Source organism: Halichoerus grypus, chromosome 1, assembly GCF_964656455.1.
Source record: "Halichoerus grypus chromosome 1, mHalGry1.hap1.1, whole genome shotgun sequence".
NCBI classification, from domain to species: domain Eukaryota; kingdom Metazoa; phylum Chordata; class Mammalia; order Carnivora; family Phocidae; genus Halichoerus; species Halichoerus grypus.
Window position 1 is genome coordinate 80,673,691 of NC_135712.1, and position 23,519 is coordinate 80,697,209.

At 37.2% G+C, this 23,519-nt stretch overlaps 1 protein-coding gene across 7 annotated transcripts in view; it reads right to left on the minus strand.

Moving 5' to 3' along the window:
* Window positions 1–23,519, minus strand: part of VPS8 (VPS8 subunit of CORVET complex) — a 346,107-nt gene that overhangs the window by 211,423 nt on the left and 111,165 nt on the right. For all 7 annotated transcript variants that reach the window (XM_078068205.1, XM_078068209.1, XM_078068208.1 and 4 more), the window contains 4 exons: window positions 18,334–18,464; window positions 12,677–12,770; window positions 9,096–9,128; window positions 8,080–8,134 (listed from right to left, as the gene is read on the minus strand). In XM_078068205.1, coding sequence (XP_077924331.1) covers window positions 8,080–8,134; window positions 9,096–9,128; window positions 12,677–12,770; window positions 18,334–18,464 — 313 coding nt within the window. The remainder of the gene's footprint in view (window positions 1–8,079; window positions 8,135–9,095; window positions 9,129–12,676; window positions 12,771–18,333; window positions 18,465–23,519) is intronic.

Genomic DNA, 23,519 nt, shown 5'->3' on the forward strand with positions numbered 1-23,519 from the left:
ATTAACAGTGCAAACAAAATTACGGAGTAAATATTTAGACTACTTAAGAAAATTATTCTCAAGCATCAACATTTGATATGCTAAAAGCAAACAGTTCAAATCTCTACTAGATTAAGTTATTTAAGGGTAAGGATCTTGCCTTAATTCTGATTTTCTTCAGGAGGCATTCAAATATTTATTAAAATTTATTATCTAGTAAGTAAAAGAAATTCCTCTAAGACTTCTCCTAGGCAATGCTTATTTTGTGTAGAATTCATTATTGTACCCACTTGAAAACAATGAAATAAAAAATTCAAGTATAAGGAGGCATGCCTACAAAATTTAACTGTTTAGGGGGAAAAAAAACTCACCATATTTGCACAATCTGGAGTTCTCTGAACTCACCCAGCAATTGTTTGTGCCTCCCTTAACTACTTACATGCTATTCTTTGGAGATAATTATGTCTTACTTCCACTATTAGACCATGTCATTTCTAAGGGCTAAGATCATAAGTGAACTAACACTCCCAGAATACCTAGCCCGGTGCCTTGCACTCAGGAGGCATCTGACAATCATCTGAATAGCTTCCACATTTGCAAATTTTCCTTCTCTAAGAGTAAATCTAGTTATCAGAAAGAACCTAAAGACATTCATTCTCAGATCTAGGGAGTAATACTATGTAGACTTTTTGCCCATCCAAAGTGAATATTGTAAGAACATTTTCCTGTGTTCATAAACTGGCTCAAATAGCAATCCCCATCTCCCAAAGGAGTTCTGACACAATTAATGGATGCACTGTATCTGGCACACAGAAAATATTCAATGTTTTCTGAAATCATCTTGGCTTTTAGCCTTCTAAGATGAATATTCAAAAAGGAATAAAATTCATAAATACATAAGGCCTGATGTATTTAAAATGCCATTATCTTTATTCACCTCTAGAACGATTAAAATGACAGATTTTTTCCTTCCTCACATATTTTTCTTCCTCTCCCAATTTGATCCAAATTATTAAAATTTCCTTTATTCTATTTTCCCAACTCTGAATACAACACCTCATTTTATTTTTGCTTTACTGAAATTGTCTGCCAAAACAGTGTTATCCATGATCCTTATAACTTGTCAGGGATGCCTCATACAGTTAGTGGATTTATCCACATATCTTATTTTGCAAACTGTCAAGATAGGATCGTTAGGCAACAGTGTTCTATATATATATATATACATATATATATAGACCACTACTTTGGGTCGTGTGTGGAGGCAACAGATGGAATGAAAGTAAGAGGACAAAGACAGAAATTCCCTATCAGCCTCACAAAGAACCCCATGAGTTTGGGCTGCCAGCCTTCCAGGCACAGAGCAGTATCTAAATAGCATCCTGCTGGGATCCTTTGTAATCTGTGCTTTGAGATCCAAACGGTACACAGTTCTGATCCACCAATACTTAAAGACACTCACTACTGCTTTCAGATTTAACAAAGTTCACACTTTAGACTATTTTAAGTATTCTTATAACTCAAGGAGAGTAAGAATAGGAGAATGAGGGAATATGATAAAGAATAAGGGTACCATTAAGGGAGGAAATAAAAGAGAGGAAGAAAAACTTCTAGATTAAAAACCGAAACAGGTCTGCTTTCCTATGGGTCCTGTGTACTACGAACTAGCTGCAACACAGGGGACCAAATTATCAAGCTTGGTCATTCCTGAAATATGTATGAAATTTACATCCCACGGGACTGTGTTAATGAAAACATTAACTTTTTCCCTTGATTTTTACACTGTATTTGTTATCTTTACAATGTCACTTTATATGGTAAGCACAGCAGTGAGGTGATGGACAGTGTATAAAATGTACTCTGGTTTTAACTCCAAAAAGATATTTGTCAATTCTTACTGCTGTCTTTATACATTCTATATTTATGGTACCATATTAACAAACCTGCTATCACGCAATTTAGACTAAATTCAGAAAAGGTAGAATTTCTGTGTAAAGAAGAAATCAGAATCTTATGGGAGAGGTTTCTTCTGCTAGGGTAACTTAACATTCCGTACCCCAGATTATTCTGGACACTTCTGGAAAAGGGTATTTGGTAAAAATAAAAATAAACCTCTTCCAAACACTTGAATTCTGAAGTTATATGGAAAGAACAGAAGGACCTGGACAGAAGCAAGAGAGGTAAAAAAAAAAAATCAGAGCTCTCCATCCTGCACTCCGCCAGGGAGCTCTTGATCACCTTAATTTTTAAGGAAAAATTCTATTTTCCCCTACTCTCGAAGTCTGCTTTATCTATTGTTGGGAGAAACCATTAAATTAGCAGTACAGATAATTTCATTTACAGAGTCACATGAAATCACATTTGGTTGGCATTGTCAACTTAGTTTTAAAAAAAATTGGAGTGGGTCCTTATAAAGCAAATAACTCTAGGCAAGAAATATGAAATGAGACTATCAGCTTTCCTATAAACTTCACAGAGTTGGCACAGAGCTTAAATAAGAAAATGCCTATGAAAAATGTGAAAACTATCAAATGTTACAAAAATGCAAGGAATTATTAATAATAGCTTACCAATTAAGACAACTTGAAGCCTAGTTATCACAAACACTGCAATGAATTATACCTATTTCTTTTATTAGTCTATCTTTCAAAGTATACTTTGCTTAGGGCAGATCTCCTCAGCATATTCTGAGCTTAAGAGTAATGTGCTAAATAGGAAAGAAAAGCCAGAAGTAATGTATAAATCTATAATAGCCATAAAATCTAAATCTGAACATACTTCAAGAGAATTTCTGCTCTTTCTATATACCAAAATTAACCCAATCCTCTACTTCTTCATCCCTAATTTGTTTTAACTAGTTCCCAAAGACCTTCAAAGAAGGAAATAACTAGATCCTAGAAGAAATCAAATTTAATCGTGTGTATAGAGCTCTCTTATTGCCAGCATTCATCATTCTTCAATACTACTCTTTTCTTACCCTTTGTACATATTATTCTATAAGACCAAAAGAAAAGAAGAAAAGAGGTAGTACAAAACATTTTTCATTAAAGATCATGAAACAGTAGAAGCCCTTTACCTGACCTCCACCCAACACACAGAATTAAAGTCCTCATCCCCTCTATAAAGCTCACTGACGGAAGCCTGGGACACAGTGAATTCCCATGGCTAACTGGCTATCATCTAGAATGCTGATGCTTACAGTAAGCTAGCTGTGTTCTAAACCTGCTCATTTTTTTTCTAAACCTGCTCATGCCACTGTAATGTTACTGGACTTTAAAAACTTAATTAAACAATAGGTGAACTGATGAAATAGAGTGAAAAAGAAAGAGCTATTGTTTCCATGAAAACTAAATGAATGCTCATGAAAAACTTGGTAAAGGTGTTTCTTTGAAAACCTGTCATGAAATAAGATGTGGACAAGATAACGGTCAAAGATTGAAGAGCTGTTTGATAAAAATCCACAATTTTGAAAAAAAAAAAAAATCTACAATTTTGTACTCCTCAATTGACTCACAGGTGCCTAAGCTTCTACCTTTTTTTCTTTTTAATTAAAAGTGCAAATTCTTTGTGATGCATTACTGATGCAGTTTATTACAAAAAAAGAGCTGCTGACCTCCAACTGGCAGATACAAACTCAAAGAAAAGGCTTTGTACTGTATCAAAAGATTAAGGAGAAAATCAGTATTTGTATATTTTCAATCAAAATAAAACATTGAAAGTATGCAAATATTTATAATTTTTAACATTCCCTGCTTTAACCAGTTTCAATTAGCTGTTTTTTTTTTCAGTAAGCATTTCATAAGAAGGCATCAACTGTAATTGACAGCATTCTCTTTCAACACTAAAAAGGTCAAAAGAAAAACAGTCACTCATGCAAACCAAAATTACTATACCTTTTCCTTTGAATCCATGGAGAAAAGATCAAAAGAAAGAGAAAAGCAAGAAATCAGTTCAAAAGTTCAGAGAAAAGACAGGTAAAATTTCAAAAGTATAAGTGACAACCTTTAGTTATCTCTGAGAATGATACTAAATGTGATTAACCAATTTATGATTATATTCAGGTATTGATTATTGAAAGAGAAAATGCATAATATCCAAATCATAGCACAGTAAATAATTCCAAGTCCAGGAAGTTTGATAGAAATAAAAGTAACTTCAAAAAGATAATCTACTTAAGTATACCAACAACCCAAAAAAAATAGGAAACTAAGGGCCTTGGAATAGGGACACATCTTTATGAAGATCTGAATTTTTTTTTTTTTTTAAAGATTTTATTTATTTATTTGACAGAGAGAGACACAGTGAGAGAGGGAACACAAGCAAGGGGGAGTGGGAGAGGGAGAAGCAGGCTTCCCGCGGAGCAGAGAGCCCGATATGGGACTCGATCCCAGGACCCTGGGACCATGACCTGAGCCGAAGGCAGTTGCTTAACAACTGAGCCACCCAGGCGCCCGAAGATCTGAATTTTGAGATCCTATATTATAGGAAAAAAAAACCAAGATACATAATAATAATCACATACCTATAGTCCATTAAAATAGGCAATATACATCACCTTTAAGAAGCTTACAGGGGCGCCTGGGTGGCTCAGTCGTTAAGCGTCTGCCTTCGGCTCAGGTCATGATCCCGGGGTCCTGGGATCGAGCCCCACATCGGGCTCCCTGCTTGGCGGGAAGCCTGCTTCTCCCTCTCCCTCTCCCCCTGCTTGTGTTCCCTCTCTCGCTGTGTCTCTCTCTGTCAAATAAATAAATAAAATCTTTAAAAAAAAAAAAAAAAAGAAGCTTACAATGATCACTATTTTAATGACCCAGGCCTCTATTCCAAAAAGAATCTAATGTTGACTTAAAACAAGTACAATTCTTCCTGCTACACTTTTCCTATGATCAACAAAGATATTTAAATGAGATCAGATTTAACCCAGACTTCTAATCTAGACACTTCATAGTATCATCACTTTGCCATTTGTTACTGTCATTCAGGCAAATTTTAATCCATTTGTTAAAACTCACTGTCCAAATAATCAGATTCCCACAAAAAATATTGAGTAAAAGTTACTAACTGCATGATTAAAAACCCAAAGCAGGCACCTGGGTAGCTCAGTCGGTTAAGCGTCTGCTTTCGGCTCAGGTCATGATCCCCCACATTGGGCTCCCTGCCCAGCGGGGAGCCTACTTCTCCCTCTCCCTGCCGCTCTGCCTATTTGTGCTCGCTCTCTCTATCTCTGTCAAATAATAAATAAAATCCTAAAAAAAAAAAAAACAAACCCAAAGCAAAACAGGTAATTATGATTCTTTCTCAAAATGTTCACTTTGGCATACTTCCTTTTCCATGAGACTGTAATGAAAGATTACCATTTCATCATATCTACAACAAAGCTGTTGAGACCTGAAAAAATTAAGAAGCAGGCCCAAGGAAATTAAGAAGACAGTAGCAGAAGACAGTAGCAAAAGACAATGTACTGTTCTCCTCTGTTGGGTTTTTATTTTTTTATTTATTTATTTTTATTTTTTTTTAAGATTTTATTTATTTGAGAGAGAATGAGAGAGAAAGAACACATGAGAGGGAAGAGGGTCAGAGGGCGAAGCAGACTCCCCGCCAAGCAGGGAGCCCGATGCGGGACTCGATCCAGGGACTCCAGGATCATGACCTGACTGAAGGCAGTTGCTTAACCAACTGAGCCACCCAGGCGCCCTGGGTTTTTATTTTTAAAGTATTCATTTAATTTGTTGCAGTAGCTCTACATGGGTTTGATTATAAACAGACACATATTCCTATAACCCTGTGGTAAGGAAGGGATGTTAAAGAGGATGGAGCTGAGGAAAAGTGAACACTGGTTAAGTGGGAACAAAAACTCAACATACATTCTTCTGACAGATAAACATATACATTATACTCGATTCTCATTCATCTTAGTTCTTCTATTCTTTTCTTCATATATCTTGGAATCTGCCTCCTTTTCTCTGAGGACAGAATTATTGAGAATGGTGAAAATGCACTGACCTAGGATTCAATATTTCTTGATTCTGAACTTGGCTCTGTGTATCTCTCTTAATCTCTCTAGTTCTCAATCACCTCATTGTAAAATAAGGACACTAAACTGAAGGTCCTTTTAAGATCCTTTCCCCAAATCCTTTCAATCTAACACCAATTATGCCTCCCCAGGAAAATAATCATTCTTACATCTGATAGGAAAGGAGGCTGGTAAAACTTCCTAGAAGCGATTAGATTCTATCAGAAGTGTTTAAAATGTTCCTATTTAATTATGAAACATGGAAAAAATAAAAATAAAAAACAAAATGTTTATAAGCAACTGTCCTTAAGCAACCCCACCTTTGGGAATTTGTTCTAAAGAAGTAATCACGTGCACAAAAATGCAGTTACAAAGATGTTCATTGCTATACTGTTTTTTAAGAAACAACCCAAATGTCTTAGTGTAGAAAATGGTTAAGTAAATTATGGTGAATCCATTTAAAAGAATACTATGTAGCCATTAAAAATGATGTTACAGATGAATAATTACATGCAAAGATGTTCATTATGATGAAAAAGCCAGTTACAAATTAACATGATTCCATTTTGGATGTGTACATATACACACACACGTACAAAAAAAAAAAGATTAGAGGGCCATACAGAAATGTTAGGGATTATTCCTGGATGGTAGAGTTTGTTATTTTATATCTTCAACCGTTTGTTCATCGAAATTTTCTACTATGAACACATATCAATTATGAAATAAGAAAAAAATTATTATTCAAAGAATCCATTCTAAAGTTCTCTCAAGAGAATTATATTTTGTGTTCATTCTTCCCAACTCCCAAACAATAAAACTCTATTATTTAAATCAATCACCTCTTAAAAGACTAAGTGTTAAAATCACATGATAATTAAGATTTTTAGCATATTTATAAAAAAGAATTCAAATTGTTCAAAAACAAGGGAAAATAACCACTTTTTCATTCATATGGTAAATAATGATGCAAGGCCAACAGAGATTAAGTTGTTGCACTGTAGTACTATGTAGTACTATGTATGCAGTACTATGTAGTACTATGTATGTAGTACTATGTAGTACTATGTATGTAGTACTATGTGTTAAAGTGTCCCCAGGTAATCCTTATATAATACACTGTAGATTCCTTACTAAAATACACTCTTATTGGGAATTCCATTTAAGAGAGATGCAGAAGACTGAAGATGCAGAACATTAAAAATGATGGAAAAATGTATCTAATAGTTTTTAAATAAAAAAACAGAAGATGTTCTGCTCATAGTACTGAATTCAAAAGTAATGCAAAGAATAATGCAACTAGGACTATTTAGTCTCATGCAGAAAAAAAGAGAGAAAATACTTAAGACTATCCATCTACTATACAAATGAATGTTAAGTTTTCTTCTCAACCAGTAAATGAATGTGATTACAGGATAGAAATTTTTAAGGTTAGAGGGATTTAAAACGTAAATGAAAAAGAACTTATTATCAGTTTGAGTTACAAAAAAATTACTGAGAAAGCCTGTGAATCTCTTTTCCTGAAGATCTTTCAGAATACCTGCTAGGATATGATTTAGAATCAAAAATCACCACCACCACAAACTGAGGCAAACAAGAGGACAACCCAAGGTCCCTTTCAACTTTATATTCCTTCTGTCTAGGTCTGCAGAGTCAAAAGATAGGATGTGATAACTTATAAATTCATGGAGGAGAAAAACTTGCAATGAGCAACAGAATGAACTTGGGTCAAGTAATTTTAACTACAAAACTACTGACTGGGGCACCTGGGTGGCTCAGTCGGTTAAGCGTCTGCCTTCAGCTCCGGTCATGATCCCGGGGTCCTGGGATCGAATCCCATACCAGCTCCACGCTCAGCGGGGAGCGTGCTTCTCCCTCTGCCTGCCACTCCCCCTGCTTGTGCACAAGCATGCGCATGCGTGCTCCTTCACTCTGACAATAAATAAATAAATTTTTTAAAAAACCTACTGACTGCTACTTTTCAAGTTTTTCTGATTTTTTCCACAAGGAACAGTTTACAACTATTAAAAGATATAAAATCCAAAAGGATACTTAATATCTACAGTAAGGAAAGTACTTAGAAAATTTACCAAATATTAAAGCCAATCCATGAGATGTACCCACAGCTATCAGACTGGACACTGCCTGAGAACAAAAGGGAAGATTACATTTTGAAATATTACATCAAGGATCTTGAAACAATCCATGTTGAATTTGTTGGTCTTCTTTCCTTTAGGCACCAGATGACATACCAACTATTATAAATACGGAGAATTTCATCTAGGAGGCAAAACGGGAAATGAAACTCAGGACGTTTTATTTCTGGGAATCCCTCTAAATTTACTCCAAGGGTAACAATATCAAAATATCATATGTTCAACATTATAGGCAAAAACACACCACTTAGCGTCCTCTAAAGCAATTTTAAAAAAACCAAAAATTCAGGGGTCCAGACAAAGTAAGAGGCACTTATGCTCCCCACCAAAAGCCAGCTATGAGGTGTGGGAAAGGGGTGAGAAAGCCCTTCAGTTTATTCACAGGAGCCAAAAGGCACCAGAAATATTCAAAATTCAGCCCACTTCCTCACCAACTGACTAACTAATAAGAAAGCTACAGGAGGCAGCTGGAAGTGTTCAAGCAAAGAAGGCACTAGTGTGCTTTCAATATCCCCCAGTTCTCTATAATCGCACCGCAGATTTACTATTTGGCAGGCTTGGCAAGGGAGTTCAGAACTATTAAATGTACTATTTACCACGAAGTGATTTCACCAAATGCGGTTTTCCACTCCCTTATAACCAAAGGGAGGCCAAATTACAGAAGGAGCAAATTCACTTGGGCATGGGAAGACCACATATAAATAAACCTGGAAAAGGCTAATCATTATTCCATTATATGCTTCTCAAACAAAAGCCTGAAGAATAACAATACACTAGAAAGGAAGAGAACATTCAATACGGAAAAATTTTAAATCTGATTACTAACAGTAAATGACCTATGATTTTATTATAATAATTTACGCAATAACTTTGAACATTAGAAGAATAAATCTAAGAAAACCCAATCAAACCCAAGCTTACCTTTAAAGGATTATTTAAAGTGTACTTACAATTGCTGTAGGCAAGCCAGCATCCACTTTGTCCTAAGCGAAATTAAAAGAGTATTTGAAAAGATATTCTCATTTTTAAACAGAAAATGATATAAGCCCCTCTCTTTACATATACTTTGATCCAAATCAATTCAGACAAAAGATGGAACCTTCATTTTTGGCCCCAACTAAGAGAAACCACAAAAGTTGCACATAACAACAAAATATAAAGAGCACAAGAGTGGATTATTTTATTCTACTAACTGTTAACAAATGCTTTAGGAAAGATACTGATTATAAATGAAAACAAAGAAAAAGAGAGGAAAGAAGTTCCATTTTCAATAATGTGAATAAACTCTAAGCACTATAAGTTAAAATGATAGCAGTACCTAAAGATTTTAGAAAAGGGAAACTCGCTAAAATATTCTTCCTCTAAGCTTCCTATCCAGCCGATTATCCAATAACCCCTCAATTAAACCCAAGTAGGGTGTATTCAGTCAGTCCTCAAGCATAAGAAAATAAAAAATTAACTCTGTACAGTAACTGCATGACCTTGGAAAAGTCACCTAACCCTCTCTAACCCTCTGGTAATTAGTCTCCTCATTTGTTAAAGGAAATAGCAAATACTGCCCTATATACCTCAGTGAGTTGTCTTGAGGATCAAATTAAAGGTAAAGTATCATATAAACGTAAAGGTATCTATTTGATGCTTTTATAACTTTGAATAATAAGAGCTTACAATGATTAGCACTAGTAGCAAAGAGCTTTCACATACATATATTACACTATTTGATTCTCAAACTGCAAGAGACAGATAAAACATGTATTATTCTGACTTTCCAGATTAAGAAAATAGAAGTTTTAAAGAACTTAACTGACTTGCCCAAGATTATTCAAGAAGCGTTAAGAACTGTGTCTCAAACTCAGCTTCAGTTCCCAGGCCAGGCCCTTTAATATCACTTCTACATTTCTTTTCTGTCTGTCCCTGTCAATGTGGTCAACTAGTTATTAGAATCTCTCAGAAGGCAGAATCTATTTTATACAACTTTATAGAGCTTCCTGGGAACTAACTCAAGAAACTTATTTCAGTGCACAGGAATATAAGGAAGAGCAATCACAAGGCTGCCATGTTCAATGTTCTGGATAGCAGGATATACCCAACCTTGTATGGATATGTGTGTATAAAGTATACCTAAGTTTACATGCTTGACAATGAAGATGCATGCAATAAATATTTGATGAATGATTGATTTGTGTCCTGGATAGGGAAAAAGAATGAGAGAGCAGATGAAGAACATAAAGTAACTTCTGATTTCATTAAGAAGTCAGCTTACTTTAAAAGCTCAAAAACAAACAAACAAAAATAATAAAAAAAATATATAAAAAATAAAAGCTACAAAACCAGAGATGTGGGAAGCACTTTAGAGATTATAGAAATTTAGTACTGGTGTTGCAACATCTTAGAGTAGTGATTCTCAAAAGCCAGGCTATATTAAAATCATCTAAGATACCTGTTAAAATGCAGATCCTTATGCTATACTACTAAAGATGCCAATTCAGTAGGTCTGGGGCGGTGCCCAGGAATCTGCATTTTAATCGGCATGTCAGGAGCTTCTTATATAGTGGACACATTTTGGGACATTGTGCTAGGGTATCTCTACTATCTTAGGTGATCATCAAAGTGATAAATACCCTTTAAAATTAATTTGAATTAGTTTAAAATATAGTCATCTGTCATAGTACTTTTATCTGTGAATGAGCTATGACCTTCATTCACAACTCCAAAAGTTTCATCTCTCCTAAGTGTCATCCACGCATGGACTACAAAGCCATGATGAGCAAGGCCCCAGGCAACCCTACTAACATCGCTATCACTATCCACATGGCTGAAGGTATCATTGAACAACTATTCAGGAGAAATACCCCAAAATATAACTAGCTTTACATGTTAATAAACCAACCATCACAGAAAAGCATACAATTTAAATTGAGCTGGTAATCCAACATTAGGAAAGCAGAGTATGAGCACTGTCACAGGAAAAGCAGTTTTCATTTTAACAGACCAAAGGAGCTCAGCCATAGCAATGAAATAAGAATAGAATGCAAACACTCTGGGATTTATTAGAATTTTTCCCTCCTCTTCAAGAGGGAGAAGAAACCCTTTTAAATAACAGATTTATCTAATCAATGTTCAGTGTCTGAGTTTTAGTTCAGTCTCCATTATTCAAAATATTTTTAAAACTGCACAGGTGGGTCAAATGACTGTTCTGGTTCATCTTGATCTTGAAAGGAATGAATTTCATCACCTACATAAGGATTAAATTCAGAAAACGTCATGGAAATGTAATCCTCAACAGGTGGTTCCCATTCTAGCAAATCTGAGTTACTCTCCACCTAAAAGAGGAAGGACAATTGCCCAGGTTCCCTCCATGGTTTGACTATCTCTCTATTTAAATTGACTTCATGATATATAAGCTGGGTCAGGGTATACCAACTGCCCATAGAGAACACTTTCTTTCCATTTTGCCTTGTTTGTTTGGTTTGGTTTGGTTTCTGCAACAGAAGTCTTCTTGGATAAATCTGACAACTGTAATGTGGTTACGATGTCGTGATGCCATTCCTATATCAAGCTCTTACCCTTCTGGAAAATTAAAACTTTGTCCAAACTGAATATGCAAAATACCAATTAAGCTCTATGAAAACATTTAAAAAGTCAAAGTTCCTGGGATATGAATATGTCATCTTTGTCATCATCATCATTATTATACATAAGATCTACACAATGAATTCAGAAAACTAAAACTGAAAGACCACATAGAATTATAGGCTTTGAAAATTTGATAAAACATACCAGAATCAGCACCTATTGTCTTGGTGATCTATTAAAATTTTTTCATCAACTCAGTGCTCTAAAAAAATTTTCAAAGAAGACCACAGATACTCTGTTCCAGCCATTACACACTGGCCACATTCACCAATACTACCTCCATTTCACAACAAAGCAGCACTACAGCAGAGCCAGAAACTCCAATTTGGAGTAATTGTTCTGCTATCTCCTAACCTAATGATGTAAGACAAGTTAATATATCACCTCTCTGAGCCTCTCTTCTCATTTGTAAAACAGGATATGGCTTTCCTTACTTTCAAAGTTCTAAGAATAAATAAGGTACATGAAAAGAGTTTTGGGAATTACAAGAAAATCACTCAGTTGTAAAAGATTCTGATCAATCATGTCTCCATATGAAAAGACTAAAGAAAACAAGCATTCTAACTCAACCAAATACACAAGATGGCAACTAAACTGAAAACGAATTTAAAGAAAAGGCAGATAGTGTTCCTTTTAGGCTTGCTGCCATATTTCACTTAGGCACACCAGAGACTCTGAGCAGACCTTTATTTCATGGCTGCACTAATTTCTACGTCAAGATGTGTAGCCATGTCTTATGAGTCAAAAACAATCACACAAGACCCATGAAAGCCAGATTCTATTTTTTTTTTTTAAGCCTCGGGCCAAGAGAAGTGCTGTGCTTTGTTTTATGCTCATTCCTACTTCATTATGCCATTGCAGGTTACAAATCTGGGGAAGAGAACAAAATACTTACAGCTGCAGACACTATCTGGGCAGAAATTCCCTTCAAAAGTGAATGTCGCATAACTGACCCATGGAGTGAAAAAGAATCAGGTAATTTCTTCTTCCTAAAAAAAAAAAAAAAAAGAAAGAAAGAAAGAAAATGTTGAAGAACATAAAAAAATTTTTTGAAAAAGCAGGGTCTCAAAGCTTTGAAAGTCCAAAACACATATAAAAATAAGAAAAGTAGAGGGGCGCCTGGGTGGCTCAGTCGTTAAGCGTCTGCCTTCGGCTCAGGTCATGATCCCGGGGTCCTGGAATCGAGCCCTGCATTGGGCTCCCTGCTTGGTGGGAAGCCTGCTTCTCCCTCTTCCACTCCCCCTGCTTGTGTTCCTGCTCTCCCTCTCTCTCTCTGTCAAATAAATAAATAAAATCTTAAAAAAAAAAAAAAAAAGAAAAGTAGAAAACACTGACTGTAATTTGTTAGCTCTGTTTGCAATGAGGTATAGAGTCTAACCGTCCTACATTAAGATATTGTACTAAACCCACCTTAAACCTCAGAGAAGCACAAGCAGGGAAATGAATAAAGCCACCATTCCTTTTTCACTGATTCAAACTGTTCCTCGCTCACCTTAAACTATGGCAAGAGGTTCTACTACTCACCAGAAGGTGGCCTATCCCGCCCTGCATGTCTACATTACCTCTACCTACTGTCCAACCTTGCCCATCTTTCTTGCCTTCCAATCTTTAACTGCCCTCTCTCATTCTTCCACCAAGCACCTCAAATTCCCCACTCATTATTCTATCTCTGCTGCTCCTACTAACAGCTCCTTTCACTTACCCAACTCATCATCGTACAAAAAATAATTTTTAATTTTCTACCAAACACTGAGCACCTCTTCTATGTGACTAAAAGTATGCTCTGGGGATACAAAAATAAGTAAGTCAAGTTTCCTAGTCTCAAGAACCTTGCAGCCTACTACAGGGACTAATAAGTAACTTAATCTTTTTTTTTTTTTTTTTTAAGATTTTATTTATTTGAGAGCGAGCGAGCGAGAGAGAGAGAGAGAGAGAGCAAGCAGAGGAGCAGGGGGAGGGGCAGAGGGAGAAGCAGACTCTCCACTGAGCAGGGAGCCCAACGCGACTCGGGGCTCGATTCCGGGACTCTAGGATCACGACCTGAGCTGAACACCGACACTTAACCGACTGAGCCACCCAGGCGCCCCATAAGTAATTTAATCTTAAAAGATAAATGTTAGGAAAGAACATGGGTAAAGCACTACAGAGATGAAATAAAGAGGAGTTTCATCTTATTTATTAGGGGGATATCAGGGACAGCTACAGAAAAAAAGATGTCTGACCTGGCCTTGATGGATAACTAGTAGGAGTCTGGCAGGCAACAAAAAAGCACAAACAGAAATATGAAGATGTAAATGTGCACAGTGTGTGAGGGGAGTGTAAGTACACAAAAGGCATGGACCAGGAGGATGGGAGTAGGGGTGCTTAGAGATTAGGTCAAAATGGTAAGCAGGGACCAGAATGATGCTATGCAAAAGAGTTCTGACATTAAATAAGGCAAAAAAAAGAAAAAAAGACACCATATATGTTTTTTTAATTTGAGTACAGTTGACACACATTAGTTTCAGGTGTACAGCTTAGTGACTTGACAAGTTTATACGTTATGTTATGCTCACCGCAAGTGCAGCGACCAGCTGTCCCGTTACATCACTATTACAGTATCACTGATTGTATTCCTTATGTTGTGCCTTTTATTCCTGTGACTGATTCATTAAAAGACATCATATCTTTGAAGCAGGTAGAGACCAGATGGTCAAAATCATTTAAGTTATCATGGTTCCATACAAATTTTAGGATTTTCTACTTTTGTGAAAAATCCCATTGGGATTTTGATAGAGACTGCACTGAATCTACAGATGGTTTGGGGGAGTATGGACATTTTAACAATATTAATCCATGAACGTGGGATATTTTTCCATTTATTTGTGTCCCCAATATCTTTCATCAATGTCTTATAATTTCCAGCGTACAGCTCTTTCACTTCCTGGGTTAAACTTATTCGTAAGTATTTCATCGTTTTGGATGCTACTATAAATTATTTTATTCCTTTTTCAGATATTTCATTGTTAGTGTTTAGAAACACAACTGACCCCAATTAGCCAAAGCAATCTTGAGAAAGAAGAACAAAGCTGGAGGCATCACACTTTCTGATTTCAAACTATATTACAAAGCTGTAATCAACAGTATGAAACAAAAAAACAAAACAAAAATCAGTATGGTACTGGCATAAACACTGACAGAGAGACCAGTGGAACAAAACTGAGAGCCCAGAAATAAACAGTTGCATATACACTCAACTAATATCTGACAATGAAATCAAAAGCACTCAATGGGGAGAGAATACAGTCTCTAATAAAGTGGTGTTGGGAAAACTGGATAATCACATGCAGATGAAACTGTACCCTTATCTTACACCGCTCACAAAAATTATAGGGATTAGATGGATTAAAGACTTAACTATAAGACCTAAGCCATAGAACTCCTAGAAGAAAACACAGGGAAAAAGCTCCTTGACATTGGTCGTGGCAATGGATTTTTTGTATAGGTCATCAAAAGCACAAGTAACAAAAGCAAGTATAAATAAATTAGACTATATCAAACTAAAAAACTTTTGCACAACAAAAGAAAATCAACAAAATGAAAAGACAACCTATGGGATAGTAGAAAATATTTGTAAACTGTTTATCTGATAAGGGGTTAATATCCAAAAAATACAGCAATCCTCCCTTATCTGCATGGTTTCAGTTACTTGTGGTCAACCACAATCCAGAAGCAGATGATCCTCCTTCTGAGGTACTGTCAGGAGGTCAATAGTGTAGCCTAACTCAGTGTCATGCATATGTCATTCACTTAACTTCATCTCATCACATAGGCATTTTATTATCTCAAGACATTATAAGAAGGGTAGGTATAGTACAATAAAATATTTGAGAGACCACTTTCACATAACTTCTATTATAGTATATTCCTATAATTGTTCTATTTTATTATTGTTGTTGTTAATCTCTTACCTACCTAATTTATAAATTAAACTTTATTGTAGGTATATACAGGAAAAAACATAGTTTATATAGGATTCAGTACTATCTGCAAGTCTTATGCATCCACTGGAGGTCTTGGAATGTATCCCCTGTGGAAAAGGGAGACTACTGTCTCAATAGCAAAAAAAAAAAAAAAAAAAAAAAAAAAACCAAACAATTTGAGTAAAAAATACGCAGAGGATCTGAACATTTTTCCAAAGAGGACATACACATGGCCAATAAGTACATGGAAAACTGTTTAGCATCACTAATCACCAGGGAAATGCAAATCAAAACCACAACGAGATATCGCCTATTGGAATGGCTATTATCAAAAAGACAAGAGGGGCGCCTGGGTGGCTCAGTCAGTTGGGCGTCTGCCTTCGGCTCACGTCATGATCCCAGGGTCCTGGGATCGAGCCCTGCATTGGGCTCCTTGCTCAGCAGGGAGTCTGCTTCTCCCTCTCCCTGCCCCCACTCATGCTCTCTCTCGCTCTCTCTCTCTTTCTCACTCTCTCTCTCAAATGAATAGGTAAAATCTTAAAAAAAAAAAAAAAAAAAAAAAGCCAAGAGATGACAAGTGTTGGTGAGGATGTGGAGAAAAGGGAATCCCTGTGCACTGGTGGGTGGGAATATAAACTGGTGCAGCCACTGTGGAAAACAGTATGGAAGTCCCCCCCAAATATTAAAAATAGAACTACCATATGATCCAACAATCCCACTTCTGGGTATATATCCAAAGAAAACAAAATCACTATCTCAAAGAGATATCAGCACTGCCACGTTCATTACAACATTATTCACAATAGCCAAGATAATGGAAATATCTTCAAATGGGTAAAGGTAAGAGGTCACACACACACACACACACACAGGAGTATTATTGAGCCATGATAAAGAAGGAAATCCTGCCATTTGTGACAACATGAATGGACCTTGAGGGCATTATGCTACATGAAGTAAGTCACACAGAAAAAGACAAATACTCTATGATCTAACTTACATGTGGAATTTAAAAAAAGACTAAAGAACAGTACTATCAGGGGCTGAGGAGTGAGGGAAATGTGGAGATGTTGGTCAAAGAGTACAAACTTCAACTTGTAGGATGAATAAGTTCTGGGGATCTAATGTACAGCATGAGGACTATAGCTGACAATAATGTGTTATACACTTGAAAGTTACTAAAAGAGTAGATCTTAAATGTTCTTACCAAAACAGAAATGGTAATTATGTGAGGTGATGAAGGTGTTAACTAACCCTATTGTGGTAATGATTTCACAATAAATAGTGTATCAAAGAATCACACTGTACACATTACATTTGCCTAATGTTATATGTCAGTTATATCTCAATAAAGCTGAGGGAAAAAACATATTTATCTACTTGTAGGAGATAGTGATGAACAGGTTAATATATCCAGCAATGGTCCCTATCCCACAAGACTTGACATGCTAAAGAAGACAGCACTAATACAGGCAAAATTTAAGAAAGAAAAAATACACATGACTTTATCAACATTAAAGTTACACATGAATTCAATAAAGTATTTACATTACGCTTCCTCCACTTCGCTTTCCTTTTCATGTGCTCTCCAAGAATTTGGGAGGTGAAAAGCAGCCAAAATGAAGTTATTTAGGGTTAGAAGTCCTTTTCCCAAATCTTTAATCATTTTGTGATTCTTCTCTGAACCCATTCCAAGGGAATGAAGGAATGCTGGATCTGACCTTAGAGAGTGGGAGGAAGGGGATGGGGAGTGCAGAGAGCATAAGGGTGGCGAGGTGAACAAACTCCATGTTTCTACCACAGTCCACGAGTCCACTACCAATTGGACTCTACCACGAGTCCAATTTGTGCCAAATTGGACTCGTGCTCCCTCCTAGGGCTCTACTGCTTCCGGGGGGCCCCTGGCTGCTATTAGGGCTTCCTACTGGGGGTGCAGAGGACAGTGGTCATGGCATCCACCTTTTTATTTTTTTTAAATTTTTTTTATTTTTTAAAGATTTTATTTATTTATTTGAGAGAGAGAATGAGATAGAGAGAGCATGAGACGGGGGAGGGTCAGAGGGAGAAGCAGACTCTCTGCTAAGCAGGGAGCCTGATGTGGGACTCGATCCCAGGACTCCAGGATCATGACCTGAGCCGAAGGCAGTCGCTTAACCAACTGAGCCACCCAGGCACCCTCCACCTTTTTATTTTTATTTATTTTTTTTTAAAGACTTTATTTATTTGAGAGAGAGAGAATGAGAGAGAGAGCACATGAGGGGGGGAGGGTCAGAGGGAGAAGCAGACTGCCTGCCGAGCAGGGAGCCCGATGCGGGACTCGATCCAGGGACTCCAGGATCATGACCTGAGCCGAAGGCAGTCGCTTAACCAACTGAGCCACCCAGGTGCCCCATGGCATCCACCTTTTTAGCTTCTCCCCTCAACAGTGCCCAAATCTTTAGGATCTAATAAGCATATTATTTCCACCCAAGTGGGCCTTCTATTCCCTATGCAGGGCTTCAGCAGACCACACTGTAGCATAAAGACATATTTACATTTTAAATGATCAATACTGCAACCATATGCAAGTGTGATTTAAGTGAATACTTACCTTTTTAAGTTGGTCCTGTCACCACTATCTGAACTTGCCACAGACGAAGTATCATAGGAGTGAGAATCAATAGTATCAATGTTTAACAGTGTAGGATCCTCAAGAACAAAAGACTCATCTTCATCATCAGTCTAAATTGGAAGAATATGGATCAATAAATTCACAATTCCAAATACCCTATAAGGCAGACAGGCATTAACGTGTTTCTCGAAAACACTCGTGCTTATTTCTGCTTTTTTATCTCTTTTCCATGCATTATTATTGATCAGAGAGGCATAGAAGAGAAAATTAATCTAGATAGATCTTTGTCTCTATAAAGAGTTCACTCCAAAAATTTCTTCCTTGTAGCAGGAAGAAGCAGTTATGCAAATTATTGTTAGCAGAATACTTTTTAAAATTCAAACCTCTATAGATGCTTTACGAGTTAACTAACAGCCAGTGGCTAATTAGAAGAAAACAAATACCACCTTACTACAAAAGTATGCCGTGAGAAATAGACAAACAGAAGAAAGGCATCCTGGGCTTGAAAGAGCATCTGCACAGTGATTTCATAAAATGGATTTTGCTCATGGAAAAGGACATAGTCCTCAAATATATGAGCAGGAGTTAGAGGTGATCCTAGAAAGATCAGCTGGGACCCAAACTGTAAAAAGCCTTATATTCCATTAAGCCAGGTGACAGCAGGGCCCATGTCCTCCTTGTCTACCACTATATTCCCTAGTGCCCAGTTCAATGCCAGACATGTATCACTTTTAATGAACTAGGGTACTATATATAGTAGACAGCAGGAAGGCAACTAAGATGTTTAAGAAGTAGACACACATGATGGGAACCACCTTTTACAAGGATAAATGGGGCAGTAGGAAGATGGGTGAGGGTACTGGGGGAGACTGAGGCAAGGAAACTATTAAGAACCATTAAGAAGATAAGGCATTGTCAAGGAAAAAGAGGAGAGTGGAGGCTAGGGATGTGGCAGAAGAGGTCAAGAGAAGGAAAAATGAAAGAGACATTATGAGAAAACCCAAGGTCCCTGGTTACCATTTAAAAGGTGGGGGCTGGGAGGTGGGGAGGTAAGGGAAAAATCAAAGAGGATTTCAAGGTTTCTAGCTTGAACAACCAGGCAAAAGATGATACTTGTGAGCTAAGAAAGCAGAATGGCAGATAAAGCAGAATGAGGAGTTTAGCTTTGAACAGGGTGATTCCGAGCAACAGACATTAAAGAAAAATGCTCTGAGCATACTCCTCTTTCGGTTGGACTGCATTCTGCCTTACCATTTCCATCGATGCCTATATGAGAGCAATTTCAACTCATTATCTGTACTCTCCACCATTGCTAGCTACTGACTACCACCTCTGCTGAAGGTACTAGCCAAATCCACTGGCCTATCTTCAGTCAGCACGCCCTTGTCCTCTCGGCATCATTTAACACTACTGACCATTCCCTAAGTCTTGAAACTTTCTCTTCCCTTGGTTTCCAGTACATCTCTTTCCTGCTACTCCTCCCAACTTATGAGGCCTCTTCTACTAGTCATGTTCTCTATTTTCTCCTCAGCCCAACCTCTGATTGATGCTATTCCCTGGAATTATATTCTTAGCTCTCGTCTCTTCCAAGTTCATAAACTTCCTATATGGAGCTAATCCATACCTATAGCTTCAAGTCCCATGTCATGCTAATGACTCCAAACTTCAGTATCAACATTTCTCTTGAGGTTTAGGCCCGTATTTCCAACTGCTTTTCAGGTATCTACACACACACGTCTGCTAAGAAAAAGGCTAGAATTAACAAGGAGAGATTGTCTCTTGAGAGCTGTAGAGTGGAACAACTACTGTAGGGAAAAGGGAAAGGAAATAATCTAGAAATCAGAACTGCAGCACCAAGGGCTTAAGCAAGAGGGCCAATCAGAATCTTATTTGATTTTCTTAAGCAGCCTTGGGATGTAATTAAAGAAAACAGATCAGTTAAACTAAGCCAGGGTTGAGGGCTTACAGAATACATGAAAGAAAAAGTGAAGGAAAGAAGAGAATTGAAGCCTATCAATAAGGCTGAATTTAAAATTACTATCTACACAGCAGAGATATCAATTTTCCTGCACTGATATGTAAAATCTACATAATCCTATCAAATTTCAGTGTGTGTATGTGTCATTGTATGTAAACTAATAAAGTGATTCTAAAACTTACATGGAAATGCAAAAGACCAGGAATAACCAAGGCAATCTTGAAGAGCAACAACAAAGATCTGAGACTATTAGATATCAAAACCCATTATATCAAACATTGGAATGTGATATTGGAGCAAGTGTAGAAAGACCAATGGAATCAGACCCACACATATATCATCACCTGATTTAAAACAAAAGTGACATCACTTTTTTTTTTTTTTCAGTAAATGGTGCTGGCTCATACCTCACACCATCATATACAAAAAAATCCAAATGAATTGCAGATCTAAGTTTGAAAGGCAGAAAAAAGAAAGATTTTAAAACAAAATAAGATAGCATCATCATGACCTTGGAATTTTCAAAATTTTCTTAAAATAAGACACACAAAAAAACTAACCATAATGGAAAAACAAAATAAGCTGAACTACATTAAGAACTTCTGCTCATCAAAATAAACCATTAATAGAGTGAAAAAGTAACCCACAGAATGGAAGAAGATATTTGCAATACATATATCTAATAAAGGGTTTAGGGCGCCTGGGTGGCTCAGTCGTTAAGCGTCTGCCTTCGGCTCAGGTCATGATCCCAGGGTCCTGGGATCGAGCCTCACATCAGGCTCTCTGCTCAGCGGGAAGCCTGCTTCTCCCTCTCCCACTCCCCCTGCTTGTGTTCCCTCTCTCGCTGTGTCTCTCTCTGTCAAATAAATAAATAAAATCTTAAAAAAAAAAAAAAAAGGGGGTTTATATACATCACATATAAAGAATTCCCATAAATAAGTTTTTTTAAAAAAGTGAGCAAAAGACATGAAAAGGCAATTCACGGAAGAGACATCCAAATGGCCCAACCCTATGTCAAGGCACCCAATTTCATCAGTTTTCAGGGAAATTCAGATTAAACTATGATGTGGTATCACTACACACCTATAAGAACTGAATGGATAAAGTGAAAAGGAGAAAATTCAAAAGTTGATGAGCATATGGTATTCAGAACTCCCATATTGGGCTGCTGGAAGTATGTATTATTCTGACCACGTTAAAAAACCTGTGGCAGTATCTACTAAGGCTGAACATACCCGTATCTCATGACCTAGCAATTCTACTCCTATTCCAAGTATAAAACCAACAGAAATGTGTGTGTGTATATGTATATGCATACATATATAGATGTGAATAAGAATATTCACAGCAACTTTTTTTTTCAAGATTTTTATTTATTTGACAGAGAGAAACACAGTGAAAGAAGGAACACAAGCAGGGGGAGTGGGAGAGGGAGAAGCAGGCTTCCCACGGAGCAGGGAGCCCGATGCAGGGCTTGATCCCAGGACCCTGGGATCATGACCTGAGCCGAAGGCAGACGCTTAACGACTGAGCCACCCAGGCACCCCTCACAGCAACTTTTCATAGTAATCAGAAATTGGAAATTACACAAATGCCCATCAAAAGTAAAATGAATAAATAATGGTATACACATAAAGAATTTTATGTATGGGGGGATGCCTGGGTGGCTCAGCTGGTTAAGTGGCTGCCTTCAGCTCAGGTCATGATCCCAGGGTCCTGGGATTGAGCCCTGCATCAGGCCCCCTGCTCAGCAGGAAGCCTGCGTCTCCCTCTGCCTGCTCTGCCTGTCGCTCCCCCTGCTTGTGCTCTCTCTCTCTGACAAATAAATAAAATCTTTAAAAAAAAAAAAGTTTTTGGGTGCCTGGGTGGCTCAGTAGTTAAGCGGCTGCCTTCGGCTCAGGTCATGATCCCAGAGTCCTGGGATCGAGTCCCACATCGGGCTCCCTGCTCAGCAGGAAGCCTGCTTCTCCCTGTCCCACTCCCCCGCTTGTGTTCCTGCTCTCGCTGTCTCGGTCTCTGTCAAATAAATAAATAAAATCTTTAAAAATAAATAAATAAATAATTTTAAAAAAAGTTTTTTTATGTATGGGAATGAACAATTACATACAAAAATATGAATGAATCTAAAAACATAATATTGAGGTAAACAAGTCAGACACACAAAAGTACATACTCTATCATTCCATTTATATGAAGTTCAAAGCAAGAAAGCTGATCAATGCTAGTAGAAGTTAGGATTGTGATTATCCTGGGGTTAGGTACTAAAGGGGCACACGAAGAAGTTCTGGGATATTAGTAATGTTTTATTTCTTCATATGGATTCTGGTTGCACAGTGCATTCAGTTTGTGAAAATTCACCAAGCTACACACAATTTGTGTACTTTTCCTCTATGTATGCTACACTTGAGTAAAAAGTTCAAAATAAGTATCTGGCTGCACAGTAGAAATGAAGTGAAGCAGGAACTACCCAGACTGGGAGACTAGGAAGAAACAAGACACTCGGTCTTGATTAGGTCAAAGAACAGGTTTAAGGAAGTAAGAAAATGGGAGGCAAGGGGGTGAATATGGTTAGAGAATGGAACTTCACAATTAAAAACCTCAGAGGTAGCACAGTTTCAGACAAGGACAAGGCCTATTGCCATTATTTCATGCCCTAAATTCTGAGATTCATGATGTCTCCGTAATCTCTAGCTTTCCAGTCTATAAAACATCTTGGATGTCCATTTCTTCCCAACCTCTCGGCAGATTCCTATTAATGAACATTATACGATATGTGCACCCACATATCCCGGAACAAGTGCTTATTCACATTTTGTACTTCTGCCCTTTCCATTGTTTTTTTCTTTTTTAAAATCATTTTAATACTTTTCCCCCAATAGCCTTCATACGGTTCTACAACTTAAATTTCATTTTTGCTTTCACTTATCCACCTGCCTAGCTCCTTGGAGATGGGAAGGCTGGCCAATGTCCAGTCCTATTTCTCTCTCAAAGTCAGAGACAGTCATACAGCATTTTATAATCCCAGCATCTAACACTATGAGCAAATATGTGAGACATGCAAATTACTAGTGAGGATGGTATTATCTTCTCAGATAGAATTATTATTATCTTCTCAGTAAACCACTAATGACCATACTTACTATTACTCATAGATAACTAAATTGTGCAAAGATGGTTTTTCTTCACT